This window comes from Cydia strobilella, chromosome 4, assembly GCF_947568885.1.
Source record: "Cydia strobilella chromosome 4, ilCydStro3.1, whole genome shotgun sequence".
NCBI lineage: Eukaryota > Metazoa > Arthropoda > Insecta > Lepidoptera > Tortricidae > Cydia > Cydia strobilella.
The window spans coordinates 10163501-10179235 of record NC_086044.1 but is presented as its reverse complement, the minus strand read 5'-3'; the positions used below and the strand labels follow the sequence as shown (position 1 = coordinate 10179235).

Sequence of the window (15735 nt, the reverse complement as noted above, 5' to 3'; positions counted from 1 at the left end):
ATCTACCTGCTGTTAACCTAACCTAAGTACTGGTAATAACCAACAACAGTATAACGTGACCCACCCCGTGCAGTTCTGTACCTTACTGTCAATATTATAGTGACAACGCTATTCATACATCAGGTCACTACTTACATGCAAGGTGTTTCCTAACACAACAATCTAGCGCCACTTGCACCATCCTACTAACTAATGAGGGGTTAACCGGTTAACCCCTCATTAGTTAGTAGGATGGTGCAAGTGGCGCTTAGGGCCACAACTGTAGTTACATATCGTTTAAATAGAAACTAAACTTATAGCCACATCAAATTAAGCCGAAAATATCAATCAGCGGAAATAATTCGTGTTGTTTTGAAAATTGGTATAGTTATTTATACCTTGTGGTGTCCAGATAAACATACTAAAAGTCCTCGAGGGTGTAGGGGGGGGATTTTCCAAACCACGAATTATATCCGCAGATTTTTTATTTTTTTTTGGGTTATTAGCATATTATCACTGCATGAACAAAACTGTTTTCATAATGAGGGCTATTCCCATCAATAATCATTACATATTTACCGTAATATAACATTTGATTACTTCCTGTAAAATAAAATACGAACAAAAATATGTTTAAAATAGGAATTGTTAACACTGTAATGTTCCACGGCCCTTTTGAACTTAATTTACTAAACTGAGTTAGGGTATGCATTACCTGCATAAGTAATTGTAATCATACTTACTATTACTACAAATTATTAAATCTTACTCTAGTTGGGTTAATTAAATCGGTTTACTGAGTACGATATGATACTCAGGAAGATTAATGTTATGCCCAATGACTACACAGTTGCACAAAAACGGATACTGCATGGTGTCTTGATCAATGTATATGTGTGATGATTGTAATGAGTCCAGTACATTATAAGCATGGTAATGATTATCAAAACCAATTGTTTGTAAAGGCTTAGCCTTGAAACTAATCTTAGACACTCCATCAACATATATGTCATCAATTTTGGAAAAATAAATGTTTTCTTCATTAATAGCAGTAACTATTACAGAATTTACTTGGTAGCGCTCGGAACACTTTGCCGCCCAACTCACTTTATATAATTTTGTAATATCTGACCATTGCATTTGATCTAAAATCTGTTTACATTCACTAACTGGTACTTCTGCTTGGCCCCCAAACGAAAGAGGCGAACGAATAGTTTCTTTCAAGAATATGTCATTTAACATCAACTGATGCTTTCGAGCTACTGTCAGTGTCATGTTAATTCGGTTATTTGTTGATTTTGCAGCTAACTTGTTGAAGCGATGTTTAGCTTCGTAGCGCATTGAAGACAGAAATCTCAAGGGACCAAAACGTAACATTGCCGAATGATAGTGCAGTAAATTGTGAAATTTAGGCTTAAGACTTTGGTTAAACAGTGTGATGTACATTTCGCAAAAGTCAGCGATCATATACTTAAAATAGTCTATTTGCTCAGATACAAAACGGGGTGACATAATAAAATCTAAAACAGTCATTAATTGAATATACAGTTGCCAATATTTATTATGTCTTGGAATGAAATCACCAAACATTACACCAAAATACTTGCAAAATGTGCTCATTTCGGCAGCATTTAAACGTATATTGCCTTTTCGTAAATTGGACATGGCCAGCGTGACGGGCTTATCTTTTTTATCGGGACCGTATTGAAATGAGGAAATTTTGTTATTAACAATATCAATTGTAAGATATTTCATTTTGTCTACAAAAACCACAAGTAAAGAGCACATGACGTATTTGGCACAGCCTTCGTGCATGTCATGCATTACATCAAAACCCATTTGCGAAAATAAATTAAAATTTTCTATGTCGAGCCATATACATTTTTCTTTGACGCCTGTCAGAGATGAATTATTCGTTTTTAAATCATCCTGGTAATTTGACTCGGTCCTTAAGAGAGATTCATCTTCATAAACCTGATTAGCCATGACTTTTTTCTCTACTTTGCATGTTCTGCAAGGAAAATTGCTTGAAAAACTCTCAACAAATCCTAAAACACTATGCAAGCCTAAATTATCTCCTAAAATTAATGACAACTCAAAGTAAATTGTGCCCTTGAAATCTGGCAAATCAAAAACTATTCCATGCTTAAATAAATCATTAAACTGGTCAATCAGGGGCTGAAATATTATACGATTCCCAAATTCCACTCTGTCAGTGGAATGATAGAGTAAGACTAAAAATATGTTACCTAACAGAGAGGCACAATAGTACGGCAGGCAAGGAAGAGAAATGTATGCGGCTCCTAGTTTGTGCACACCACTATGACTACCCAAAGGGTTCAAAGTCTCGAAATCGTCAATTTGCAAAAATATGGGCATGACTATCTTATCTCCATGATTTTTCTGTCTCCAAAATGAACCATGCATATAATGCTCTATACTGTTTGACGTGTCATGAGCCATCAGTTTTTTCATAGCATCGATGGTCTCATGAAGTATGTTAGGCAACGAAAAAAATTTGTGCAACACATCTCTAATAGGTATTTTATGGGCTATGCACTCTACTGCTTGGTAATAAGTTTTACCTTTTTTTTTTACGTAATCAAATCGTCGCCCTACAGTATAAGGCTCAGGATTAACTAAAGTACCCTTACTTTCAAAGAACTGATGTCGTTTATAAGTTGAACTAAACATCTCTAGATCGGTTGTCAGTTTTGCTACGGCAGAGCTAGATGTTACTGGTAACAGAGGTCTGATTGACATAGTGAACATGTTGTGAATACCGCTATAAACTGTATCTAGCACATTGTTCGGCAAATGGGGATTACTATACAGGGATGAGAAAAGTTGACCTAAACTGTCGCTTAGCGGCGGTGTGTTGTGTTTGCTATCACTCTGTATAGTACTATTATTTTCTTTAATTTGAAACTCGGTTGCGCTACACACATTATGTAATGGATCATTATTCACGGGAGAGGTCTCTTGTCCAATAGCAAAATCCTGTACACTTGAAGCCTGTTGTAACATAGAAGAATCTGAATGTTCTTTCAAATAATGACGCCTAAATGAATTGTAGAGTTGATAAGTTCTCCCACAATCCATGTTTGGACAAATATAACATTTACCTGGATGATAAAATGTAAAATGGGTTTTAAATTGCTTCATTTGGACAAAAGACCTTTTACATATTGCACACAGCACCATCGTGCCTGTTAGAAACAGAAGCAAGCAAATCTAGCATAGGAGTGCCTTCAGTGTCAAACTTGCTCTTCATTACATATATACTTCTTTGGATAAACATCCAGACTGGGGCACAATCTTTTGAATATGGTAAGTCTAATGCCCATAGAATCTTAAAAGTATTTGAAACAGCTTTACAAATGCTGGGAAACGTGTACCTGATGTCTTCAGAGATTATTAAATCATACTGCGTAACATCCTGCCAGCAAGCCCCGACAGCAACCAAATATGGAAGAACAGGCAATTTTTTTTCCTGCAATGTGGCCTTCCGTTCACTGAAGTGGCTTTGAAGGTCCGATGTAGATGGCACCAAGCTTAAAAACGCGTTGCTTACTTCTAATCTAGACGGGTTCCAGGGTTTTCTGACTCCTTTCACGGGAACAGTGTGCATTTGTTTCAGCAACAGGGGAACTGCCAGAAAAGTCGCAACATTCGCTTGTTCCTCCCCCGCTGCAAAAATAATTAATACTTAGTATGGTTAACGGTTACTTAAGGTAAAGTTTCTATTGAGTAAAATTCGTCATCTCCTCTATAGTACCTACTTCACTTTCAGCCGGGCTAGCACATGATTGGCGCGAGAGTATCTCGCCGCGACATAGACTACCCGTCGCCTTTAAATTCATACAGTTAGTAAAAGACGGGTAGTCTATCTCGCGGCGAGATACTGTCGCGTCAATCATGTGCTCGGCCTACAGGTGTCGTTAAAAAAATCTACCCTGTATATAATATGTTATTTTCATCACACTTGCTCGAAAAAGATCTAATATCATGCAGGTGTACTAAAGGACAAAGGCCTATATTGTTCCCGCAGGAGTTATGGATTGTGAAAAAAAGGTGTAACTCTCTAGGGAGTTACAGCTTTTTTTTTATTATGTCATAACTACTACTATTACTACTTAATATGAACCAAGTAGGTATACATGAGTTTTACTTTTAAAATAATGACGTTTATAATTAGATATTTCGGTTAATTAATTTAATAGCTGTTCAAAATAATATTCTTACTCAATTTTCAATCGTGGCTGAATGCCGGATGGGTATGTGCCTTAGATGCCTAACTTGGCAAAAAATCACAATATGGCGGACGAATGTTTGAAATGTCACCGTATTTAAGAATTTTTTCGCATAAAATTTAGTTTTTTCTTCGCAAGTGTGATTCTGTGTTACTCCGGGAGTAAGAATATTAACAAACTCGAGCCCCTTGCAAGAACTTGAACGTTATGCTTAGGTACTTACTTCTATATAATCTATATGGCTGAACAAATAAAACGTATGTACCAGGGTGGTTCACGTGTGTATGGGAAAAATTCAAGCTCTACCCCCTTATTTTGTTGATCAATCACAACTTTATCTCAACTACAATTTTTATTCCCATAATTTGAAAATGTGATTTATAAGTTATTAAGTAAAAAAACATTTTTATTTCAAATTTTTATGAATTTTTAGGTGAATTTAAAAAAATCTACCTTTTGAAAAATTACAAAAAATAGAAATGAAATTGTTTTTTTTTTTTTACTTCAAAACTTATAAATCAAATATTCAAATGGTGTGTAAACAGATACATAAATAAAAATCTAAATAATAAATACGCATCCTCTTGTAGTTAAAGTTACAAAATTGGGAATATTTTTTCAGCAAAATGAGTGTAACAAAATAAAACAAAAGGTTTTTTAGAGCCACCCTAGTATGTACAGTGTATGCAATTTCGAAGCTCACTGTACATACTGTATTTACATATAGAGGCAATAAAGACACTATTTGACAAAAAAACGATAATATAACTTACAAGTTGCAAGATCCAAAACAGTTTGAATAGAAGTGTCAGGTCGTGTTAGCTGTTGAGCCTTCTCATCTAGTAATGATAGCAGGCGACCTTTCACTACCGGGAAATTTTCTTCGAACTTTCCTTCTATTTCAGGGTATATTTTGTCAAAGTCACTGGCCAGCTGAAAATAAACAGAAATCAAACATTTGTTATTCAATTAGAGCTTAAAAGCTCTTTCACAAAATCAAAAATGTTGCTAGTCATCAATCATCATTCATAATCATACAACGAGAAATGTTGCTAGTGTATATATGAGTATTTAAAATGAAAATCAATAACCCGACTGCATAATAATAATATAATCTACTAGCCCGCGACTCCACCCGCCACAGATAGACACACTTTCGCATTTATAATATTAGTATGGATTTACTCGCAAAACTGAGACAAATGTAATGACACCTCATATGTTAAACTCCGCTAAATGGTTTAGGCAGTAGAGCGTGCCAAATAATTAAAGATACATACATACATACGCTTGAAAAACTTAACCTCCTTTCTGCAGTTGGGTATAAAAATAACTTAACACAAATTGATGACTTCTGCCTGGTGATGTCATGAAGTCTGGCATGAAGACACTTGATTGATTAGTATTATCATTGACTCACCAATTCATAGCCCCAAGGACATTGCAGTGCTGGGAAGATGCTCAAATAACTAACATGGTCGCCTTCTTGCAGTGCAGCCATGCGTTCATGTAGACAACTGTTCCATTTTGTTTCTACCAATTCTCTCGGTGAAGAAGAGTGCTTCAACCACTGCACGGTATCTTTTTCAGAGTCTTGATTGGTACTTATTGTTTGAAAGGTGTCAGGAAAAGGTCTAACCCGTGCATTAGAAGATTTGACAGCAGATTTTTTTCTCTTGTTTTGGTCTCCGCTGCTGTCGCTGCTCTTGTCGCTATTACTGCTGTTACGACTTCTGCTGCGGCTGCGGATTTCTGCATTTAATTTTCTGCGTACTGTTATTAATCGGTTCACTATCAGGCCACTGGCCTGGATAGCTTTTCCATCAACAAGACGAAAAGGATTATAATATACCCCCTTTGTTTCACCTGGGAAAAGCTTTATAATTTCTGATGTCCACGTATCCCAGGTTTCTTTTCGTATTGGGTCAGTGTTTTCTTTCAATTTCCGCACCTCAGCCTCAACAATAAGGGCCGTCAGTATCTTTCGGTCACTAGACGATAATACTTTTTTATTGATTAGAGGTTTCCCAATACTGGATGTCTCTAAAATTTGTTTAAGATTTCCGCCAGTTATAGCCCCTATGAGTTTGCTTGCATCTATAAACTGTAAATCGTCACAATTGATGTCCCATTCCTGAAAATCAAGTAAGCACTAAGTTACTAAAGAACTAGAAGTCACGTCATGTGGGTATTTACTATTTGGGCACAATCATAATATTTACATAAAATAAATACATAAAATAAATATTTGGAGACAATCTTATTCAGAAAATCAACCTAGTCCCAAACTAAACGTTATTTATTTATTTTAGACTTAAAAACAAAACATTCATATTGACTACATATGATAGAAATAGCTTACACTTTTAATCTTTTGGATAGTAAAAAACCGGCCAATTGCGAGTCGGACTCGAGCACCGAGGGTTCCGTACTTTATAGTATTTGTTGTTATAGCGGCAACAGAAATACATCATCTGTGAAAATGACAACTGTCTAGCTATCACGGTTCATGAGATACAGCCTGGTGACAGACAGACAGACGGACAGCGGAGTCTTAGTAATAGGGTCCCGTTTTTACCCTTTGGGTACGGAACCCTAAAAATATATGATTATAATTAAATGTATTATAAATTAGTCGGAGTAATTCGTATTAAAATAAGTTGAAATAATTTGACCCAAAATAATAATGTACCTTAATATAATTATTCTGTGAAATGTATTTATTTCCTGGCCTACTTGTAATATGGGTACTAGTGACGATATAAATACTTATATAGTTTAATACATAGAAAACACCTAAGACTCAGGAACAAATACTCGTGTTTATCACACAAATATTTGCCCTGACCGGGGATTGAACAGACAGTTGACTCCCTCTGCATAACAAAAACATGATCCACCTTAAATACAGAGTAAAGATAAATATTATTATAATTACCAATAATTCAGTTGATGTTGTAACAACAGAGGATGTACTAGATTTTTGGCTACTTGATGGAATCACAAAGGAGTCTTGCTTTTTAATTGGAGCTATAACTTGCTGTACATCTACATCCCTCGGATCTTTTGTAACTCCTCTCTATAAAATAAAATTAGGAGTGATTAATTTAACCATAATGCCCATTCACATTATTTTATTTATTTTTATTTGTTTATCAAATGGCACTATTTAATTGTTAATGCTTAGTTTATTGATGAAAATACAAAAGTCGCTGTATGTATGCTTATAAGATTTGAGGAGTTCCCTCAATCCCTAAGAATCCATCATCAGACTTAACCTTGATAAAAAATTCTTTATAAATCTTACTGGCTTAGTAAACATAACGAAGAGGACAAATCGTCAAAGTGAACTATGCATCGTTAAAGAGTTTCGTTTTGATCATCATCAGCAGTTCCACTTCATTAAATGTCAGTTTTTCTGAACGTGAATACTAGATTCATTAATGAAAATACAAAAATCGCTATATGTATGCCTATAAGATTCAAGAATTTTTCCCTGGATTCCTCATGGATCCCATCATCAAAACTGGGTTTTGACAAAAACGGGACCAACTTGGGACTATACACATTCAAACAAAAAAACAATTTTCCAAATCGGTTCACCAATGACGGAGTTATGACGTAACATACATACAAAAAAAAAAAACGGTCGAATTGATAACCTCCTCCTTTTTTGAAGTCGGTTAAAAATTGATTCAAAGTAATGAAAACATCTAAATTTTGAATCAAGTAGGTATACGAAAAAATGAAACTGCTCACGCGTTCTCTCTCACGGTCTAACGCCATACGCAGTTTCCCTTTTTGAACTGCTGCCGGGACCAATAACGACAACTCATGGTCGTTTGCGTTCAATAAAAAATCGAGATCCGCGCCCTGATCTATAAGCATAGAGATAAATAATAAGTACTGCATATTGCATAAATTTAACCCACTACACTGCACTGTCATGGCGGTAACAATGCCGGCAATATTTTTGCAGATATATTTGTCCATGGGGCTTCAAAGTGCCATAATTTCATTGCAACGTGTATTTTCCATGATTTCAAGAAAAATAAGAAGTAAATGGCCATTTCGATGGAGCTATAATGTCTACAACAATACATTGCTTTATTTGGGCAGTCGTGTAAAAAAAAAATGGTCCAACATTGCAATTCAAAAATAACCTAAAAATAATTGTTTTAAATTCGATTTAAGAAATCTTCGACTTCGAATAGTTTATTAGGATGAAACAAATATCGATTAGCAACGACAGTCACATTACATTAACTACAATAGTAACTAGTTAGAACTATGTAAATACAAATTATAACTTACCGTTTAGCGATCCAAAAAGGTGTATCAAATCACAGTTGAACAGAAACACACTTAAGTCGTCCATCCTTTATATTTACTATTTACCTATAACTGTCTTAACTTTAAAGAAACTATTTCCTTATATTTTTAACAACGTGAACGGTTCGTTGTTTGAAAAGACAATAATAATCACTAAATAAATACGTTCCGTTGTTAGCGATTTGTCACGCATCCTAACCGTACGAATGTTGCCAGCGAAATGAACGATTCTTTTGTCAATTTTGCAAAGGACTAGTCAACATCACTATTTTAACAAAGTTCACATTGTGTTTCTAGCAATGCTTATATTATTTCGCAATGTAAAAGTTGTGAAATTATCAACTTGAGAAATTTTTCCCTTGTAAATTCCGCAATTCTAACATTGCGACTTGAGCAATCAAATACCTTTCTTAGAATTCCGTTTTTAGGGTAAAGGCATTAGTAAGTAGGTACTAAGTACAAATAATAATAATTAAGTACGTTGTTCCTTATAAAAAACTGCAAACCTGGAGAGTGGAGTCATAGCACGGTACGCTTATCACCATGCCTGTCACGTTCTAACAAGTATGTGAGTGCGAAAGTGACGGACTTAGTGATAGGGGAAACCATGCTGCGCGGGCAGCACGTAGTACGTACAGAAGGTTATAATTTATTATGTGTGAGCATTTGACAGATTCAAAGAGCAGTTAGATTAAAAACTATTTTAGGTAATAATTGCTTATCTAGAGAGATCGGTGCGGGCGGGTTGTGAGCGCGGCGCTGGCGGGCCGCGAGCATGACGTTGTCACTGACGCTGTCGCTAAATCTAGAGCCCGCGCAGCATGGTTTCCCCTATCACTAAGTCCGTCACTTTCGCACTCACATACTTGTTAGAACGTGACAGGCATGGTGATAAGCGTACCGTGCTACGACTCCACTCTCCAGGTTTGCAGTTTTTTATAAGGAACAACGTACTTAATTATTATTATTTGTTATTAAAGAAAAATTAATAAAGCCGCCTTGAATAGCCGCCGAATAGTAAATCATATTTTTACTTCTAGCGCCTAAACTATTGAGTGGATTTCAATCAAATAGACATCAGTAGATCCATAATTAGTACACGAGTGCTATGCAATACAAATTTACTAAAATAAGTGGAGGAAAAATGTGTAAAACTTAAAAATGTGACTACAAAAACAGATTTTAGGTCTTAAATGGGGTTTAAATAATAGTGACAGTAATGAAATTTGACACCTACAATTTCAGGGATCCGTTTGCGTGTCATAAAATTGGAGCTTCGGGTCCACGGGGATCAAACGCCATCTTGAAAAGTATAAGTCTTTTTTGGTTTTTCTTTTTTTCTCGGAATATCTGGGTTTAATGTGAATACTGTGTATAGCGAAACGAAAGCTTGTTAAATTCCACATTAAAAAGTTATACAACACTATGTCCCAAAAACGAAGCCTTTTTCTAGAAATTACCAATTTTTGGAACACAAACACATTATCTACCCAACCACGAAAAAAAAAATGTGTGGAAACTTGTAAGCTTCCCTTGTAACTTGTAAGCCCTATTTGATAGTTTGTATGGAGATCAAACCTTTTTTTGAGTACAGGACTAAGAAGTCTTTGTATGAAGGCATATTATTAGAATACAAGAAAAGTAATTTAAGCGTTTTTAAATATTCATCCCTTAAAAGAGTTAAAAAGGGGTTGAAAGTTTGAATTCATTACAAATGCTTATTGAAATTTCCCAGAAAGGCATTGTATAATATTACAAAAAAGGTTATTTCAACGTTCTTAATAATTCTACCCTTAAGGGTGTTAAAAAGGGGATGTATATAAGTTTATATGTAGTACAAGTTTTCGTTTTAGCTAGGAACATGAAACTTGGTAAAAGGGCATTATATTAAAATAGACGAAAACTGATTGCACCGTGTTTGAAAAGTTTGTATTAATAAAGTTTGCAGTGGGAGCGAACATTTTTTTTAAATAGTGGACTTGAAAGTCTGAGTGTTGAGAGGGTTTATATCGAGAACAATTTTTTTCAGCTAGGGGCTTGAAACTTTGTACTTTCTGAAAGACAAATTTCATGCGCTGTATAATTATTAACAAATGATTTACCGTCCCTACTGATATCTTTTGCTGCATAATGTTCTATGCTCATTTAAAATATATAACCACCAACATACAAATCCACGCGTACGAAGTCGCGGGCAACAGCTAGTATATTTAATATGTCTTAACCGTTTCAACGCCAAGCAGCGAAGTAATTCGACGTGACTCAGACCAGACGCCAAGCAATAAACCAAATGTATGGTTTTCTAATAGGAGCAAATGTCGTGGCGTCAGTGGTACGACTTTCCGCTGACGTGATTTTCCGTCTTTGGCGGTGAAAAGGTTAAAACAAAAACCTATTATTGGATTATTTACCCTTGTAACACCTGCAAACATTGTAATTCAACTTAAAATTTGTAGTTAAGAGTTCTCTTTTGTGATTTTGACAAAGGCTCTCTCAAAGTTGCTAAAATCACAAGGTATTAATCAATGTGGTTGTGAACACTGTCAACCTCCAAACTTTAGCCGTGTAGATTCCGCAGAGTTCTATTTTGTTATTTTGACAAAAGCTCTTGAAGTTGCTAATATCACAAAGTAAAAAACAATGTGGCGGCCAACATTGCGAACCGCACAAAACTTAACTGTGAAGATTTCGCAGAGTTATTCTTTGTTATTTTGACAAAGGTCCTCAAAGTTGCTAACATTACAAGGTTTAAATCAATGTGGTTGTGAACACTGTCAACCCTCAAACTTTATCCGTGTAGATTCCGCAGAGTTCTATTTTGTTATTTTGACAAAGGCGCTTAAAATTGGTAATGTCACAAAGTAAAAAACAATGTGGCGGCCAACATTGCGAACCGCACAAAACTTAACTGAAAATTTCGCAGAGTTATTCTTTGTTATTTTGACAAAGGTCCTCAAAGTTGCTAACATTACAAGGTTTAAATCAATGTGGTTGTGAACACTGTCAACCCCCAAACTTTAGCCGTGTAGATTCAGCAGAGTTCTATTTTGTTATTTTGGCAAAGGCTCTTGAAGTTGCTAATGTCTCAAAGTAAAAAACAATGTCGCGGCCAACATTGCGAACCGCACAAAACTTAACTGTGAAGATTTCACAGAGTTATTCTTTGTTATTTTGACAAGGGTCCTCAAAGTTGCTAACATTACAAGGTTTAAATCAATGTGGTTGTGAACACTGTCAACCCTCAAACTTTATCCGTGTAGATTCCGCAGAGTTCTATTTTGTTATTTTGACAAAGGCGCTTAAAATTGGTAATGTCACAAAGTAAAAAACAATGTGGCGGCCAACATTGCGAATAGCACAAAACTTAACTGTGAAAATTTCGCAGAGTTATTCTTTGTTATTTTGACAAAGGTCCTCAAAGTTGCTAACATTACAAGGTTTAAATCAATGTGGTTGTGAACACTGTCAACCCCCAAACTTTAGCCGTGTAGATTCAGCAGAGTTCTATTTTGTTATTTTGGCAAAGGCTCTTGAAGTTGCTAATGTCACAAAGTAAAAAACAATGTCGCGGCCAACATTGCGAACCGCACAAAACTTAACTGTGAAGATTTCACAGAGTTATTCTTTGTTATTTTGACAAGGGTCCTCAAAGTTGCTAACATTACAAGGTTTAAATCAATGTGGTTGTGAACACTGTCAACCCCCAAACTTTAGCCGTGTAGATTCCGCAGAGTTCTATTTTGTTATATTGACAAAGGCTCTTGAAATTGGTAATGTCACAAAGTAAAAAACAATGTGGCGGCCAACATTGCGAACCTCACAAAACTTTACTGTGAAGATTTCGCAGAGTTATTCTTTGTTATTTTGACAAAGGTCCTCAAATTTGCTAACATCACAAGGTATAAATCAATGTGGTTGTGAACACTGTCAACCCCCAAACTTTAGCCGTGTAGATTCCGCAGAGTTCTGTTTTGTTATTTTGACAAAGGCTCTTGAAGTTGCTATTGTCACAAAGTAAAAAACAATGTGTCGGCGAACATTGCGAACCGCACAAACTTTAACTGTGAAGATTTCGCAGAGTTATCTTTTGTTATTTTGACAAAGGTCCTCAAAGTTGCTAAAACCACAACTCACAAATCACACGTTGTGCAATGAGCAAAGCCAAACTATGTTAAATTCGCATTTTTAACTATGCTATTATGACAAGGCATCGAAAAATTGATAGTTTAACAACATTTTTATTGTTAGTTTCGCAATAATTGCGTTTCGCAAAAAAAAAGTTGCTGCGCTAGCAAAGGCTAGGTTGTCAATGTCCCAAAGTAGTTTTGTGTTTTTATCAATAATTCGTTCGCAACGTAAAACTGCAGCCTTGTCTCCGGATTTTTCTCTGAGTGCAATTTTGCGAACGTTTTTAACGGCGACAGACGGTTTGGTGGAACTGACTCTTAAGTACACGCAAAGAGATATAACTCGGTAATAGATGGATACAGTCTAAGGAAAAAACGTGCCTCAGAAATCACGAAAATTTTATTCTCGATCAGATGCCGCCACTACCTTTGGCCTACTCTCGTATAGAGGGCGTTGACGGTTTCGTTTGTTATTTAACAATTTTAACGGATATCAGTGAAAAAACATGGGTCAAAATCATAAAAATAATTAATTCAATTCAATTCAATATTTTTATTTCGAATAAAAAATCCATATTATTGTTAGTACAAGGCACAGCAAAACTTATAAATCTGTTAGTGATAAAAATAAAATAAAAACAAACAAAACAAACATAAGCTAGTTAATTTAAAAGCGGCGTGGTGCGGCCTGTGGCGGCGCGTGCAACCGCACCTAGCGCGCGCACAAAGGGGAGTCCCAGCGCTGCGCCAGCACGTTTAGAATACTGTTTGGGCTGTGGCGAAGACGGTTGATTAATGACGCACACCGTTTTCTAACTATTGCATCGAAACTATCAGTGTGCGCCTCGGCAAACATAGTTGACGCGCTGCAGTAACGCGGCAGCCCAAACAGCACTCTAAACGCGTTATTGTATTGCACGCGCAGGGCGTTGTATGCCCGCTGCGTAAAACTGACCCACAGATTGCACGAGATTAATGCAATTAAGAAAAAAACATCCATATTTAAATACATTTTATCGTATTTTTATAAATCTTCATTTTTAGGTTTAAAGTGTGTCGATAGATGGCAGTGAATTTACTGTGGGTACAAAATTTACTATGACAGTACCGCTCTATCCTAATATATCCTCTTTGGTACACGAGTATCGAGTATATTTAATGGTATTTTAATTAGTTGCTAATTTGAAGCTTGGTTCTTATAAATGAACATTAAAACTACCAAAGTTTCTATTAAAACGATTATTTCGGTCAAATTCATAAGGTTGCCAGCAAATATGGATTGAGTTCACAATGGAGACCAAATAGGTATATACTTACTGACCAATTTATACTGGGTGATTGGTTGTGACGCAGAATAAGTAATAGTAAGTATTATTATACAGAACGGCCACGCATCGCCCCCCTCCGATTCGAATTACCTCGCCCCGCGACGCGACAGCACATTGACGGCCGTTTGCCGGCCGCTCAGTACTGTTTTTAAGCAACTTACTCACAAAATGACGCATGACGCGTGTACAGACGTGCCGTTTACACATAGAAACGTAAGTGATTTTTGATGTATAGCGTGTCCGCCCTGTGGTTGTGATCCCGAATGTATTAAGATGATTGCCTATACTGAACAAGGGACCGGTTTCCATGGGACCGATAAGAAAATCGTGGAAATAATATATCCCTGGGCCCATATGTACATGTCGTGTACTAAAGGGCTTCATCTCATGATGCCTATTAGATTTCTGGCTAGTTCCATGGGGAAATTTGTTTAGTAAGGTCAATGTGGCGAAGACCGGGAGCCGTCTGACTGCACGTACGGACGTCGGCGGGACTTGCTCGCAGGGACGATGAAGAGGGCGTTGTGTATAGATATAATTTTTTGAACTGACTCGATGCACTTACCTGTACTAACAATGGCATTGTATTATTACAATACTATTATCTGCTTTTGTTCTCGTAGCCGCCAACCAATTACTTACAAAAATAAGTAAGAAGTGCATTGCATGTATATTGAATTTTAACCTTAATCCTTGTTGAATGGAGTTAAAATGGTCTAAAAAGATAATATCATATTCAATCTTTTGTAAAATCATATCCACCTTAGCCACGACAGGGACGTATTCTGGTGTTAAATAAAAGATGTAGAGAGATAAAAAAGTATAATTACTATACATATCCGGTAAAACTTAGCCAAGTTGCGTAAAAGATCAGCAGGAATTGAAAAAGAACACATGTACTGAACGAGCGAAAACCAGTTAGACACTAAGACTTGACTACAATCATACCATAATGTGTCCTACAATTTGATAACAGGCCAGATATTTTTTTTTAAATTCGTGTCTCGCTCGCTCTTTTAAAATTGCAGTAAAGTTCAGGAAAAAATACCACTAAATAACATTCCGACATAAACAGATAAACCAAGTTCTTATCAATTGTAACAATGCGAGTGCGACCCTGGCGGCACATCTGTTATCTCCAAATGCAAAACGTTTCAAGTGTTATTTTTCCTTCAAAGCATTTTTATTCTTAAGATAAGACTATGGAGCCGATAATATAATGAAATTTTATGGTATCCCGTAGCCGTTTTTCTACAGAGTGCATTCATTTTGTCGACACTCAAAATTTGTAAAAAAGGTTGTAAAATGCAAAAAATGTTATGTTAGCCATTATTTAGTTAGTGTATTTTGTAGTCTATTGTTAAAAAAATAGGTCGTTAATCTATACTAACATTTCAAGGCGGTTATAATCTGCTTTTACTACGAGGTAGTTATCCTAATTTGTGGTTTACCACTCAATGGTATTGTATTCTTGACTCTTTGAGTAAACAAGCTCAATTGGTTCAACTTCGACTACAGTTCCATGCTGTTAATCTTGTTTCTGAGCACCTTGCACGCAACTACTTATTGCTCCTGCGAACTTCAAGGGAATTGAAGCCCAGGACACAAAGTAAAAACTGAGTTGGGTAGGTACATTATATGGATAATATCCAAATTGTTATTGTACAAAAAGCGTAGAAGATTTGACCACAAAAAAAAAAGAAACCATCGAATTGT

The 15735-nt window shown here is 36.0% G+C and overlaps 2 protein-coding genes across 3 annotated transcripts in view; one reads left to right on the top strand and one right to left on the bottom strand.

The window, feature by feature from the left end:
- The window catches only part of LOC134740992 (protein 60A), a 32449-nt gene that overhangs the window by 4901 nt on the left and 11813 nt on the right, over window positions 1–15735 (top strand). The window lies entirely within an intron of this gene.
- LOC134740980 (uncharacterized) lies at window positions 2533–9110 on the bottom strand. Of its 2 annotated transcripts, XM_063673675.1 has the most exons (6): window positions 8547–9026; window positions 7992–8110; window positions 7171–7311; window positions 5653–6366; window positions 5006–5165; window positions 2533–3669 (listed from the first exon to the last, which is right to left on the bottom strand). In XM_063673675.1, the coding sequence occupies exons 1-6, from the start codon at window positions 8608–8610 to the stop codon at window positions 3161–3163; spliced, it is 1707 nt and encodes a 568-aa protein (XP_063529745.1). In that variant the 5' UTR covers window positions 8611–9026; the 3' UTR covers window positions 2533–3160. The 2 variants fall into 2 exon arrangements, 1 of the variants encoding a protein (XP_063529745.1); XR_010127839.1 differs by lacking the exons at window positions 2533–3669; window positions 5006–5165; window positions 5653–6366; window positions 7992–8110 and having other exon boundaries at window positions 6779–7311; window positions 8547–9110.

Excerpts from the sequence above, each read along its gene's own strand:
- LOC134740980 (XM_063673675.1), bottom strand. The coding sequence starts at position 8,610 with ATGGACGACTTAAGTGTGTTTCTGTTCAACTGTGATTTGATACACCTT. Across the intron at positions 5,166-5,652 it reads GTCCTTGGGGCTATGAATTG|CTGGCCAGTGACTTTGACAA; the intron begins GTGAGTCAATGA and ends GTTTATTTTCAG. Across the intron at positions 3,670-5,005 it reads TGTTTTGGATCTTGCAACTT|CGGGGGAGGAACAAGCGAAT; the intron begins GTAAGTTATATT and ends TTATTTTTGCAG.